The 14,992-nt window shown below is 47.4% G+C and overlaps 1 protein-coding gene across 2 annotated transcripts in view; it reads left to right on the top strand.

Moving 5' to 3' along the window:
* KCNN3 (potassium intermediate/small conductance calcium-activated channel, subfamily N, member 3) overlaps nt 1–14,992 on the top strand; it is a 222,921-nt gene that overhangs the window by 185,523 nt on the left and 22,406 nt on the right. Inside the window, exons 4-6 of one of the 2 annotated variants that reach the window (XM_006895835.1) lie at nt 2,057–2,101; nt 5,087–5,228; nt 13,075–13,185. In XM_006895835.1, coding sequence (XP_006895897.1) covers nt 2,057–2,101; nt 5,087–5,228; nt 13,075–13,185 — 298 coding nt within the window. The remainder of the gene's footprint in view (nt 1–2,056; nt 2,102–5,086; nt 5,229–13,074; nt 13,186–14,992) is intronic. The other variant, XM_006895836.1, reaches the window with a different exon arrangement.

Genomic DNA, 14,992 nt, shown 5'->3' on the forward strand with positions numbered 1-14,992 from the left:
TAGAAATCATCTATTTCTTCTTCTTTGGCTCTGGTTGTTGGTGCATATATCTGAATGATAGTGGTATTCACTGGGCTTCCTTGTAAGCGTATGGATATAATCCTGTCACTCAGTTACACATGCATATACTTTAGAATCAACTGTTGTGTAGTATTTGCAGCCCCCTGCCAGGTATTCCTATTTACACTTCCCAGAGGCAATTGCTTTGACCTCCTTTTGTTAATTTTATGTGAAGCTTTATTTATCTTCATGCTTGCACTACTACTTTTGATTCTTTGGTTTCAAGTATTATCTCTTCACTGCTGACAATTAAAGGTGGAGGTTTAACACCCTTTTCCTTCCCACTTTTTCTGTTCCTCTTATAATTATATGGTGATTTTGGTTAGATAGCTAATTACTTTATTGGTTTACATAAACCAGTCAACATGACTTTCATCATAATTGAGCCTTGTGGTAAAGTGTGATAACTTTTCCTTTCCTGTAGAATCTCTAGCTTTCCTATAAATTTCATTTTCTGGAGTAAATTCTTCTAGAGCTTTCTCATTGGCTCTGCTCTAGACTGGTCGCTATCCACACCTGGTATGAGGTTATCGTCCAAGAACTTTCCTGCACCACCATCCTGGCACTTTTCTCTTTTTCTGTCAGATCAGCCATTTCCCATCCCCATGGTTTAGTTCTTCGGCTTTTTGCTCAAGTGTATCTATCCTCTATGGCTTGTTGAGAACAGGTACATAGGCAGTAAATCTTTGGGACTCTTGTACACTGAACATGTTTTTAGTCTACCCTTAGATTTAACTGATGTTTTGACTAGTCATGAACTCTGACACAGATATCATTTTCCTTCAGAATTTCAAAGCCTTTCTTCCAAGGCCTTCTAGCTTCCAGTGCTGTTGTGAAAAAAGTCCAAAGTAATTCTGATTTTTTTTTTATTCTTTGTGTTTTACCTCTGTTTTTTCCTTTTCAAAAAATCCTCTGAAAGCTTTAGTGTCTTTTCCATGGTATTTTGTAATTTCACAATGATGTGCATTGGTGTGTGAATCTATTTCTATAGACTGTTCTGAGGAGAGTGGGCCCTTGATTTAGAAGCTCGGGTCTTTCAATTCTGAAACTTTTATACGTGATTTCTGACTATGTCTCTCCTTCTCTTTCACCCTCTCCTTCTTCCTTTCCACTCCCAGCTCTATCTTCCTGGAACCACTATTATTTGAGTAGGGGGACTGATTGCCCACTTTCTCCTCTGCTTTCTGTCTCTCTCTCTGTCTTTTCAGATTTTGGGGAGACTTCCTCAATTTATCTCCCAGCTCTGCTAAGGAGCCTTTGTTTATATAGCATTACATTCTTGTTTCATAGATGCAATATCTTATTTTGTTTTTCAAGACATTAATTAGAGGATGTTTTTCCTAATGTTCTTTTCTCTGTATAGTCTGTGTTCGATCCAAAGCACTTGTCTTTGTTTGCCTGAGTGACGGCTTTGGCCTGCATCTTTAATGTTAGAGTCTTTCCTCATGTGCCTGAAAATTCCTGGTGTCTGCTCATTTTTTTAAAGTGGAGAACGAAACATCTTTAGTTGTAGAGAGATTTGAGAAAGGAGTAAAAGTAAATGTGCATGTTTAACCCATTTCCCCCAGTCCTACAGCCTTCTACTAAGGCACAGTGTTTGAATCCACCAGCTGCTCTGCAGGAGAAAGATGGGCACTCTCCTCCCATGAGATTTGCTGCCTCTGAAAACCCGTTAGAAGGTCGGTTCCAATGCGATGGTTCATACCAATAATAATATAGCCTTCTATAGTTACACTTGATTTCATAATAAATGAAAAAATAGCCCACACTTTGAAACTAAATTAATAACTAGAATAACTGCTCTCATTGGCTCAAAGGAAAGCTATAACCTCTCCTCCTCAGCCCATAGGAAAAACAGAGAACTGTTTTCCTCCCCAAAAATTCTCTATTGCAAAAAATAGCACAAGATTAGTATGTGAATTTGTGAAATGTGTAAACCACTCTAAAACTGTGAATAGGTTTGGAAACAATTTCTCCCTCCTCTCCACTCCCACAGCCCTGAATCACCAGCCTGGCTTTCGCGCGCATCACTTCCTGCTTGGTGAGTTGCATGCGTGTTTTATCTCCATGACGATACTCCAAGCCACTGGAGACAGGGTCCGGTTCCAGTTCATCCGGGCATCCCTGTTAGCCCCTGCCAGAGGGGAGAACACTGAAGCTTGACGAATCATGAATGAATGGCATCCTCATCCTGCATCTCCTCTCCTCAGTACACACAATTAGTACCAATGGGATTTTGTATGGTGAATGAGAAGGAAGCATAAAGGGAATTTAGACAGGGAGAAAATAGTAAGCCCAACGTGAACTTTAAAGAGAGACAGATTATCTCTTTTATACTTAATACCACTTTGATCTCCTCTAATCTCTGCCTCAGAGTCAACACATATGAATAGGGTGAATCATGGTCCTAAAGGCACCCGGGTAGTCAGGGAACACTAGTCCATGCCTTATTGATTGCAAGAAAAACAAGGACAGTGGAGACCCATGCACACAGCAAAGCTGTTAATGTGCACAGTACATTGAACCACAATTCAGTCCAAACCCTGTGGCTTGACATTCAAGGCTCTTCCTTGCTTCTCCTTGGAGTCTTGCAGACCTTTGAACAGTTCTCGCTGTCTGGGGCTTGCCTCTTTAATCAGTCTTGCACATAGCTACTAGAAGAATCATTCTTCAAGAGCAGTGTCTCATGCCCCTTCTTTGCCCAAGAGTTTAGAGTAGATTCCTTTCGTCCTTATATCAAATAGTTCTTCAGCTCCAACTTAAAGACAGCTTCCTGAATGCCTCATCACTCCCCCAGTGGGCCCTTTCCCTACACCACTTGTAAATCTCACCACTGTGTGCTTCTGAAGGCTGTCTCCCAGATTGGTAACACCTGCCTCCTCTCGAAAGCAGCCACAGCTCCTGCCATTTCACGAGCACTCTGGGCAGAGCCCTGTGCTGGTACTGCTTGTGAATGCTTCTCCCACCAGTAGAGCAGGAAGGCGAGCCACAGAGAGGATAAGTCACTTGCCCCCAGGCAGGAAAAGGGATGGAGCTGGGCCTCAAGGCGAGGCAAGCCAAGACCCCCTGCTCACCTCCTCATTACTGACCTGCTTCAGCCTCCTCCTCGTGACCTCTGGCTCAAGACTTGTCTCTTCCAGGAGATAAAATTTTCCGATTAACTGAGGCCCTGGTTCTGTCTCTATAACCTCCATATATGTGTTGATGGCTTGGTGCATGGGGCCCCAGTTAAGCCTCCACCTTTCTGCACCCTCACACTCAGCCTGTCACTCCGTCTTGCTGTCTCACCACCTCTGTAAAGCCAGAGTCTGTCACATTGGAGGGAGGACGGCTGCCTCTGTTCCTCCCTGCCCTAGAGCCGGGAACACAGGACCACGAGGGTCCAAGGCCTGGCCCGGCAAGCGAGTGAGTGTCCAGGGCTGAGGGGAACGGGTCAGGGAAGGCAGCTGCCTGTCCACAGCTACGACAGAACTGGAGTGGGCTGACACTGGGTCAGGATGAGGCCTACCCAGCCTGGGAACCAGAGCAGAGTCCTACCAGCCTGTCCTACTCAGAGTACGGCCAGAGAGGCAGGCCCATGTTAGGAAAGGAGAGTGACTGGAGCAGGCAGCCATCAGGAGGTCCTCAGGGGGAACCAGAACGATGCAGGGAGCAAGTGGAGCTCATGGAAGGATAGGCAAGGCCACCGCAGAGCTTAAGTTATTACATCTGCTATTCTGAAGTCCACATGGAATTCCAGACACACCTGCCCTTGGAAGACAGCTCTATTTTTTTTTAACAACAACAACAAAAATAATTGCTAATGCCACCTTCTAGATGCCTGAAGCTTTCAGGATGATCTGGACGGCCCACAATGCTCTTGGGGGTCTGTTAGGACAGGGCTCAAGTGCATAGTGAGGGCTGCTGTCTGCCACCGGGAACTTCCCCCTCTCCCCAGCTTTGCACATTTGCTTCATGCCTGGCTAGCTCACCTCTGTGTTCCATCTTTCCCTACATCCTGCTCACCACCTGCACACCTCTCTTCTAGCAAGGACTGTTATCTTGTCACTTTGCTGCTCAAGAACCTAGAATGGCTCTCAAGGCCTCTAAGACTAAATCCACGCTTCTTTTCTGAGAATTCAAGGCCCTGCAGAACCTGACCCCTTCACCAGCCTGCCTGCTGAAGCTTGAGGCCTTCCTTGAGCTTTCAGGGGGCCTTCTCTCAGCCTGGAGCACCCTTTCCCTTGATCTCATGTCTCCGTGCTACCTCCTCTGATGAGCTTTGCCCTGTGGGCAAATTCACTGCTCTCCCAGGTGCCTCTGTTTTTTGACCCCTCTTGCAAATGTCTGCATCTTCAACAGAGGCTGAGGCACCCTGTGCACGAGAGCTCTGTGGTGCAGTACTTGGCACAGAACCTGGCACACAGGGCCTTCTGTTTGGGGATGGAGGGAGGAAAGAGGGTCTGGTGGTGACATGCTTCTAGTTGGGAACCCCACACGGCCCAGAAGGGGAGCCCATCCTGTTGCATCCCGAGCCCCCTGGAAACAGTGCGTATAGCCAGCTCCTGCTGTTTTCCGCCACACGTCCGGGAGGTGCCAGGCTTTGGGCTCTATCAACATTTCTTACAGGAAATAGCTAAATGTGTTTGGTGATTTTTTTTGACATTTTCCCTGTTCAGGAGCTTGTGATTTCAGATTAATCACATACCCATACATTTAGGCTGTCGGCTTAGAAGGGAACTTTTAAATTTTATTACTGCATGATTTCATCCAAAGCTATTTTATCAACACCAAAAGGATGTCTACAATACAGTGCCAGTCATGACAAAACATTTTACCTCTGGAGCAAAGCTTATGGCGGGGGTGGGAGCGGGAAACGTGGAGGGTCACAGCTGAGGCATCTGCGGCAGCCTAACGAGATCTGGGCGCCACCATGACCACCGACTCCTCCTCTATAGAATGCCTCCTTTCCTCCCCCAGGTTTGTGCACAGCCTGTACGCTTGAAAGTGGCAGTGCATCTACTAATGCCTGTGTTCCCCTTGGCAGGTACCATGACCAGCAGGATGTAACTAGTAACTTTCTGGGTGCCATGTGGCTCATCTCCATCACATTCCTTTCCATTGGTTATGGGGACATGGTGCCCCACACGTACTGTGGGAAAGGTGTCTGTCTCCTCACTGGCATCATGGTGAGTACCCGCCCAGCCCACTCCCTGCCACTCAGCTGAGCCCCTCACTGGGAGCACAGAGGTGCTTTCTGGGGGGTGGGGATGGGGGTAATAGTTATCAGGCCTGCATGCATGCCCAAGCCTATCAAAAGGTACATGTGAAATCTACCCTGCTTTTCTGAGGTATGGAAAAGACCCTGGTTGATGACAATTAATGGTTTCCTGGCAACCTAACAAAAATGGGTTGCAAAGCTGGTGAGGGTTGACCTTTCTGCTTCCTACCCTCCACCACCCAGACTGTCCAGCCCCTCCATTACCCACCCCCAGCTCTTCCCCCAGGAGGAGCACCAGGGCCTACAGTTTACCACCCCCTCCCCAGGCTTAGGCACCATTTCTGATGGTAAAATTTGCTGAAACATGGAGGTTGGGTATGGGGCCCGGCACTGAGCTGGCCTTGAGAGGCCTGAGTCCTAGACTGGGCTGGACTTAGATTCAGTTCCATGGCCGGGGCCCCCACTCACTTCCCCAGGCTTCAGCTTCAAGTGTGTTGAGGGAGCTGGACTCTGCTCCCCTATTCAGCACAGAGAGAAAGGGATGTGCACACTTTGCTATCACGCTGCCATTGCCTGGTGGTGAATGGAAGAAGCATGGGGTCAAGCACCAGAGGCAGAGTCTGACACTGCCACCCCTCACTGTGTGCCTTGAGTGGACCTCTATATCTCCAGTGTCAAGGGGAGCTGGAAGGATTTTCCTGTCCCCCTCATGGCTTATAATGAAGACGAAGTGAAATGAGTTCTGTGAAAGAGCTTTGCTGATTGTGATGGCCACACACTGTCACTGTGGGTGGGTCCTCGTGTCCCCAGCCTCTCAGCACCGCATCCTCCCTTGGCCATCTGCCACCTCAGGTCCAGGACACGTGGCCACTGTTCTTAGCCTTCTTCAGTCATCCTGGCACCCAGAGCCTCAGAGCCGATGGGAGCCTCTTTTCATACCTAGGCCTGGGTAACATGAGTGTTATTGGTGGGGGCCTCAGAGTGGACAGTGACCTGTGTGGGAATTTCTTGGTCTCTGTGGTTGGACGCTGTTTCCAAGGCCACCCTCCCACCACACCCCCATCAGATCCATGAGCAAATCCTTCCTTTTGGCTGCTTTCTCTGATTTCATTCATCAGCCTCATCTCTACAGGAGAAATGAAGAACTCTCCTTCTAAAACAGAAATGATTCTTGTTTTGCAATGGAGAGCGATGGCTGCTGTTCCTCCTCCAAGGCCTGAGTTAACTCCTTATGGGCCTGCCTCTCCCCACCCCTGCAGCCCACCTGCAGGACTGTTTTGGTGGCCCGACTCAACCACTCAGCACAGGGAAGATTTCATCCATAAAGAGGAAACCAAAAAACCCACTGCCATCAGGTTGATTCCAGCCCACAGTGACCTAGTGAATCAGAGAAGAATTGCCCCTTAGCTGTAAAGCTTTCCAGAAGCAGACTGCCCCATCTTTCTCCCTCAGACAAGCTGGTGAGTTTGAACCACCAGCTTTCTGGTTAGCAGTTGAATGCCTTAACCATAGCATGCCCAGAGCTACTTCTGTAAAAATCACAGTCTCAGAAATACAATGAAGCAGTTCTACTCTATCCTGGAGGGTCACCTTGAGTCAGAATTGACTTATTGGCAGTGGGTTTGGGTTTATGGTTTTGTCTTTTATTGGTTAGAGGGAGTCTGTCTGGCACAATTCCAGCTGTCACCATGAAACCAGGGAAAGCATCTTCCTCCCAGTAAACTATGAAACGCTGCCCGACAGCCAACACCTTCCTGTGTCCTTAGAGCCACTGCTGCTTCTGGGCTTTGTGCTCCAGAACCATCCCCGGGCCAGCACCCGGCACAGAGCCAGGCAGCCCATAGGTGGACGGGTCCTGCTGAGAGCCTCTTATTTTTAAATACCAGCCATTCTCCCTCTCAGCATGGAGCTGTGCCACATCCAAGAAACAGCCCTATTTCTCGGCCTCTCCGTGGCTTCCCTGAAGCTCTTGCTTCTCCTGGCTCCTCTGGCAGAGAGCCCTCTTGGTCTTGGCGTGTGGCCCTGGACAGGCTGCTTCTGGTCGGTGCCCACTTTCATTGCCCGGGTCTACAAGTTGCTCCCTGGAAGAGAGTGTTTTGTTCCTTATGGAGAGAGGTGAGATCAAAGTGGAAAGAACAAACAGTTGAGGAGGAACTGATACCCAGCTTCAATTAAAAAACACACCCCACACCAGCCTTTCATCTTCTCTTTCTGCACAGAACCCCACAGCACAAATATATACCTTTCTAGAGAGAGGAACGAGGTGTATTCCTGTGGTCACTGTCAGTGGTTTTACCCAAATTAAAGTCAGTTGCCTCACTCCGGGGTCAGCCACAGGGAAGAACCCTTGATGGCATTTTCCTGACAAATGTGGCTTGTCTCGCTGAGTCATTCCCTTCAAGGGCTTTGCATTGCTGAGGATCCCCGCCTCGCCCTGCCCCCAGCCTCCCAATACTATGTATATCTCCTGATTATTATTGCAAGTGCTTTGACTAAAGGTAGGGCTTCCTATTTGGTTACCATGGACACCATGAAGGCCAAAGCAAGGCCTGCTTGGGAAGGGAGAGGAAGGATTTGTGTGTGCGGGCTGTAAGTAGTCTTAATCATTGTTTTCTCTTGGCAACCCCAGTAACGGTGTAATTGTCAACCATTAAGCGGGGTGTATAATTGTCTGAACAACTTGACATTGCTGGCACAGACCTGGTATCTTTGAGAGATTTCACCCCCCTAAAGCAGAGAGAACAGATAATTTCTTTCAAAAAAGAGATATGAAAACAGTTATAATGGTGTAGAGGAAAAGCTGTCAGTATTTAATATCCAGACTTGAAAATAACAATGAAACATAAAGATGAGCCCTTGCTGGCCATTTGGCTCTGTGGGCATCTGGTAGACCAACCCCGGGGAGGGGCTCCATGCTGTTTTGGTGTCAATCCCGTTTCAATTAACCACTTTCTTGAGTCAGACTCACAAGTTTTGGACAAATAGAATCTTCCAAGATGCCTGCTAGGGACACTGAGTGTTCCCCCCACTGGCTTCATGAGAGACACCTCTTTGAACTGCACGCGGAAAGTGATGAGGAAGTAAAAGGTAGCACAGATTTAGTCATTTGGGGAGGAGGGAAAAGAGGGCTCAGCAAGACATCTGCTTAATGTCAGTTTTAGAAGATGCGCTTCTCCCTGAAACACCTTGGTTTCAAACCAATTGATGTTATTTTAGTGGTTACATGGAATCTGTTGAAGGAACAGAATCCAACTGTAAATCCTCCAGGTCTCCCTCCTCCATTTGTCACTTTCATTTATGTTTTATTTTATTTTATGCTTCTTTAGTTAAGAACACCTCATACTTTTCCCCTTGGGATGCTTGTTTTTCCAGCTTCTAAGGTTTTCCAGCTGGAAAATGTCTCCTGGAAACCAGGAGTGGGAGGAGCAGAGTGGAGGAGTCTGGGCCTCTCATTTGGGTCCAAGGCTGTAGGCAAGTGAGCCTGCTCACCCTCCCGGCTGGCCAGTCCTTTCCCGGCTTGCTCACCAGGGCACCTCGGAAACTATGAGCTCATCAAGGTGGGCCCTATTCTCCACATCATACCCCACGGAAATAGGAGTTGGGCAGAGAAGACCCAAGGAATCCAATCAGTGTCAACTGTGATTCAGGCCTTGGCACAGCTGAGTCATGGATTTGCTCCCCAGTCTGACCCGCGGAAGTCCTCCGGGCAGCTGTTTCCCTTTTCTGGCCCCCCGCCTCTCCTCACATGCCCCCTCTGCCCACTAGCCATTTCTGAGATTCCACACTGGAACAGCATGCGCTCTCCTCCAGGCCAAAATTAGCCAGGCCCTTGGCAATGTGTCCCTTAAAACCAGCCTGCACCACGGCCACATCGCACAAGTGCTCCCAGGCTGCCAGCCTGGCCCGCCAGACTGATAAATTCCTCTAGATGTTAAGATCATCACCCCAAAAGGACCATAAACAAAACAAAACGCTCTACCTGCCAACAAGTTGATTCTAATTCACAGTGGCCCTGTAGGACATAGACTAGTCCATAGAGCTTCCAAGCCCATGATTCCTTTCACCAGCAGACTGCCTCATATTTCTTCTGTGGAACAGCTGGTGGATTCAAACCACTGACCTTTCCTTTCCATTAGAAGCCCAGGGATTAATCCACTGCTCCACAAGGTCCGCAAAAGGATCCCAGTGGAGACATTATTCTACTTAAAGATGAACAAATACTATGTGGGGTGTGGTAGGAATGGTGTGGTGGACAAGAGAATCCTAAATTTCCTCTGAAACACCAAAATAATTGACCGTTAACTTCTGGCTTAAACTTTAGTTCCTTGTTCTTCCTTCCTCTTTCAGTTCTATCAGCTCATCTTTTTTCTTATTCCTTCCCACTTCCTTTCCTCTGCCCCATGCTGTTTTAGGGTGCAGTCCACCTTGTTCCCTGCCACCCTCCCCTCATTCCTACTTTTTCCTCTCTGTTTCTGCTTTACTCTGTTTCTCTCTCACACATACACATGTACTCACACACTCACGCACACTCTCTAGTAAGCACCAGCTGTCTCCATTTCAGCACCCCGTCTGCCACCTTCTGAAGGTTGCTGATGCCTGACCCCGTCTTTACAAGGTTGCCTCTTAATGGAAGTGACCCAACTAGGCTTCTTTATTGGAGACTTCCCTAATTACATCCAGTCAGTGTCTTTTCTAAAAGAAAAATAAGGCTGAGAGTATCCATGGCTGTCTGTACAAGTTTAAATTAGAGGTTAAGAGCCTAGCATCCCCCAGAGAAATGTCCACAAGGGAATTGTGTCATCTTTAAATGAAACCTGGGGACTGTCTTATGGCCCATCCTCCTGCCTCCATGAAGAAATGTATCATCATCATAGAAGACATAGAGGTTCTTAGTTAAAACAGTCTCATTTCTAATTAGAAGCCCTCATACTGAGCAAGCTAGGCTGTGAACCATGGCAGAAACCATGGGAGGCTCTGTCTAGACCCTGGAAATCTGAGATGGTGGATGACTGATTATTTTTATTAAATTCCCAAGATGGGTTGGCAAGCGAGGAAGATTCCCTCCTCAGGCTTATTCTATCCCTGTAATCGGTGATGATGAAAGCATTTTTTCTGGAATTCAGGAAGACAAAGAAGACTCGAACCTGGGAAGAGTCCTCTCCTCTGATGTTCCATTTGTAACCGTGAAATAGTCTCCCCCTTTGGGCTTTCAGCTCAGAGTTGTTTTTTGTTTTTTTCTATTTAGAATTTGCATTTCTTTTTATTTATTGGCGTGAAAGTTTACAAATTATATTTTCATTTGTTTTTTCATATACATTTTGCTTCCTAACAGCAATTCCAGTTAGTTAATATAACAGATTACAATGCCTGATCAAGCTCTGACTGTCACCTGCCTGCCCCTTCGCCCCACTCAGAGTCCTTTCGGAACTCCACATAAAAGAGGGGGATTCTACACGCTCTGGTTGAGGAAAGGGAGCACACATTTACCCTGCAGGGCAGCTATGTTTTGCTTCTGGAGACCTGGCTAACTTGATTACAGTTCCAGGCCAGGCTGTCCAAATGCTGGGCACAGAGTCTCCTGCAAGTCACGGATGCCAAGAAAACACAGCCGTCCCCATGCCAGAGAGGGAAATGAGGTCAGCAAAGGAAAGTCCACAACCGACTCGGGGGTTTTTTGTCATTGTGCTGGAAATGGGAGGCTGACCAGACATACCCAGGAACATTCAAGTGTTTAGGTGGGTACCCTCACGAAAAGCTGGGAGAAGCGCTCTCAACTTCATCCAGACTCAACTCTTAGAGACCAGCCTCTGACCATCTGTGGAGAGAGTAGGGCTAAAGGAGGGAGTCGGGCTGGGCCGGCCATCTGCACGCCTCCCAGCTCTGTGCTGTGTGGCCAGCCTCCAGACAAGCCCACTGCCATTGAATCAATTCCAACTCATAATTGTAGATGGCAGTGTCTTGGGGGAAAAAAAAGTTTTCTCTCCCTCACATGTTTTCTAAGACCTGGTGAACCCAAAGTGCTACTAATGAATTACTTACATTCTAGGACCTCACACTGCTCAACTGATCTGTGAAGCAACCAACTATAATTACTGTGGCAGCCTGTTGACCGTAATAAGCTCCCTCTCCACAAGCGGGGGTCAGGCAAGCCCAAGGTCAAGCCTGCAGGAGGCCCACGAGGGCCCCTGGTGACAGCGCTCGCTCTCCTGAGGACCAGAGAAGGACAAGGGCTAACTTGCTGCCTGAAGTCGAAGCCGAAGAGGACAAGTGACTCTCTCACCTCTCTCAAGTGCACGAGGGCCAATCAAGAAGCACTAGGGGGGATTTGAAATCCATCAGGAGAGTGCTGGGATGTGCCACTTCTTCTCCCAGCTCATTTCCCAATCCACGAAGCACATGCCCCAAGGATTAGAAGGCAGCACATCCTTTTATTCCTGAGACGCACTCTCTTGCTTCTAGATGAACCAACCTGTGGGAATGACATTTTCCTAGGAAATGCTGAGAGTCTTCTACATGTCAACCCCTGGTTTGCGGCAGGAGAGTTGTCTTTAAAATCTCTGCCTCAAAAAAAAAATTAAAAAAATAAAATAAAAAAAAAATCTCTGCCTGACACTGAAATGCAGGCACCTTTTTCTTTGTCTTTTTTTAAATTGTACTATATGGGGGTTTTTTTGTTTATTATTATTATTATACTAGTTTATTTACAAAATCTGGATATATTGTTTGTCACACCAGTTCCTTCCCATTTCCTTACTCCTCCACCCATGATTAATTCTCCCCCACCCCCCGGCACATCCTCACCCCTCTAACACACACACCTTCTTATGACAAGTCACAGTACAGACCTGTGGGTAAAAAGCCCCAGCCGTGGGGGCCAGCAAGTCACTGTGTATACATATGCATGCAAGCTTCCAAGTGTTCCCCATCTTGGGGAAAATGTATTTCCTCTTCATCAGATTACACTCAGCAGACGCCCCACCAGCACAGTAGTTTGTGCTGGCCCTGCTTTCACCGAAGGTCCCTGGGTGGTACAAATGGTTTGTGTTTGACTACTAACCTAAACACTGGTTAGACATGAGGTCTGGCAATCTGTTCACATGAAGATCATAGCCAAGAAAACGCTGTGGGGCAGTTCTCCTCTCACGTTGGGTTGCTGTGAGTTTGAATCAACTTGGAGCACTTTGAGTTGATTTTCTGTTAGCTTAGTTGTTTTCCTTCCTCCTGGGTCTGTGGTCATGGCAGGCTGGGGATGTGCGTGAAGGAGAGAGGGCATGTGTGCGGGGGTCCTCGGTCATTCCCTGTAACAAGGCCTAGCAGACGACCTTGTTGGCTGAGAGTGGTGCTGCTGATCCAAGAGTGGCAGTCCGAACTAGCCAGCAACTCCACAGGGGAAAGATGGGTAATCTTCCCCCGTGTGGTTTAGGGCCTTGGAAAACCCACTAGAGGGCCAACTAGAGCTGGGTCCGAGTTTGAATTTTTGGGTGTTTCTCGCCCCTCCTCCCCAATTTTATCCAACATCTCAGCCTTCATCTATACTCCTGCTTCACTGAGAACTGACTACCTCTGTTGTTCATAGGGTTGCTATGAGTTGCAGTCAACTTGATGGTACCTAATAACAACAACCACAACAGCTCTAGGAAGACTTAGTCTCTCAGAGGTCAGCCAGGGGAGACAACTCAGGAAACAGTGCAGGCGGGTGGAAGAATCTGGGTCCCCGCCCCCGGGATGTGGCTACAGTGGGCGCAGCCTCACCACCTTTGACACCTGGCCTTTGCCTCTTAATGATGTGCTTTCTCCCCTCTGTCCCCCCACAGGGTGCGGGCTGCACGGCCCTTGTGGTGGCAGTGGTGGCCCGAAAGCTGGAACTCACCAAAGCAGAGAAGCATGTTCACAACTTCATGATGGACACTCAGCTCACCAAACGGGTAAAACCATGTGCCCACATCTTAATGGGGGTGTCTGGCTTATCTAGTATGGCCAAAACAGAAATACAAGCGGATGGCTTTAACATAGTCAGTGTCTTCTCTCATAGTTTGGGAGGCTAGGAGTCTGAACTAAGGTGGTCAGCTCCAGGGGAAGTCTTTCTCTGTCCATAGTGCCTGGGGGAAGGTGCCCATCTCTTCTGAGTTTCTGCTCCTGGGCCATTTTTGTGTGATTTGGCATCATGTGACTTCACTCATCTCTGCTTCGCTCGCTGGCTGGTTTAATTTCTTGTTGACTTGACACCCTTACACTAATTGTGCCTTATTAACATACAGGAGCTTTGTTGGCCTGGTGGTAAGGAACTGCACTGCCAACCCCAAGGCATGCAGTTCAAATCCACCGGCTGCTTTGAGGGAGAAAGATGGGCAGTCTCTTCCTGTGCAATTGATTTACTGTCTCAGAGAACCGGCTGGAAAGTCTGCTAGGGGTCACTTCTGACTCCAGAGCACAATATTAATATAAGAAAGACAATCCATTCCCACACGGAGTTCTAACAGGCATAGGCGTGAGGATCTGACAACACAGGTTTTTTACAGACACAGCTCACTCCATTACATTAGGCTCAACAATACCAAAGGAGAATTCAGTCAGAGAAAAATGGTTTAAACCTCCAAGAACCTTAGGATAAGATCTTAGGCTCACATTTTCAAGACCTAGATTAGTGCTGTACCTTTATGTGGAATGTTGGAGAAGCCCCAGATAAATAAAAAAAAATTTTAAAAAAATCATCAACCTCTCCAAATGGTTCAACATCCCAACACTCCATCCTGTCTTCTGGTAAATCGCAGTGCACAGGTCGGGCAACCAAATCATTCTCCCGATAATTAAGGTCTATAACATACAATCTTGTCACCCACCCTATTGCCTAACGGGACTGAATAAATCACCCAGCATGAGGTAAACTTTTTGTTTATGCTCAGATATTTTCATGACTCTCATTAGAAAGAACAGCGGAGTCTTAGAAGCAATATTGGAAATGTGTCTAAATCTAATCCTCTTTTAAAAATTCTTTCAAATGATCATTCCAGTAGAGCCCGCATTCTGAAATAATGTTGTTCATCAAAAACATTATCATCCAGTTTCTCGCATTTGAGTTTTCCAGTTAATACTTCTCCCTAGTACCCTTATGCAAGTGGTTAAGGAGAACCAAAACTGAAAATCTGCAGCCATGGAAAGAGCATTTAGCTGCTAAAAGTCCAACACCCCACTGAATTGTCAGAGAAGAAGAGGCCTATTTAGAAGCAACAAAAACAAGCCTTCCAGGATAAGAGCAGGCCAAATGAGCAAGGCAGGAGCTGTTTGTTTAATGACAGCCTTTATGGAAAATTCTTTAGAGCTTCAGGCTGCATGAAGGTTAGAAGTATGATTTTTCTGCAAGACTGTTTTCTTTGAGATGAGAAGATCTGAACTTGGGACCAAGGTTGGGGTGGCCTTAACCTCAAAGAACCCTGAAATGGGGTCTTATTTATCAAGACCTTGGGATGGGGTCTTAACCTTCAAAGGACCTAGGCTGGAGGGCATTAGTCTTTAAGAACACTGAGTTGGGGGGTTCTGGTCTCCAAAACCCTTGAGTTGAGGATCTTAGCCTCCAAGTCCTAGGATGAAGGCCTTATCTTCCAAGGATGCTAGGCTAAGGGTCTTCCAGGAAACCTGGGCTTTGGATTGAGGAGTTTAGGCTCCAAGAACCCTGGGATGGGGGTCTTAGCGCCAAGAACCCTGGAGTGGGGGTCTTAGTTCCAAGAACCCTGG

The sequence above is a fragment of the Elephantulus edwardii genome, unplaced genomic scaffold, assembly GCF_000299155.1.
Source record: "Elephantulus edwardii isolate Elephantulus edwardi_28Jun2011 unplaced genomic scaffold, EleEdw1.0 scaffold00176, whole genome shotgun sequence".
Lineage (NCBI taxonomy): Eukaryota > Metazoa > Chordata > Mammalia > Macroscelidea > Macroscelididae > Elephantulus > Elephantulus edwardii.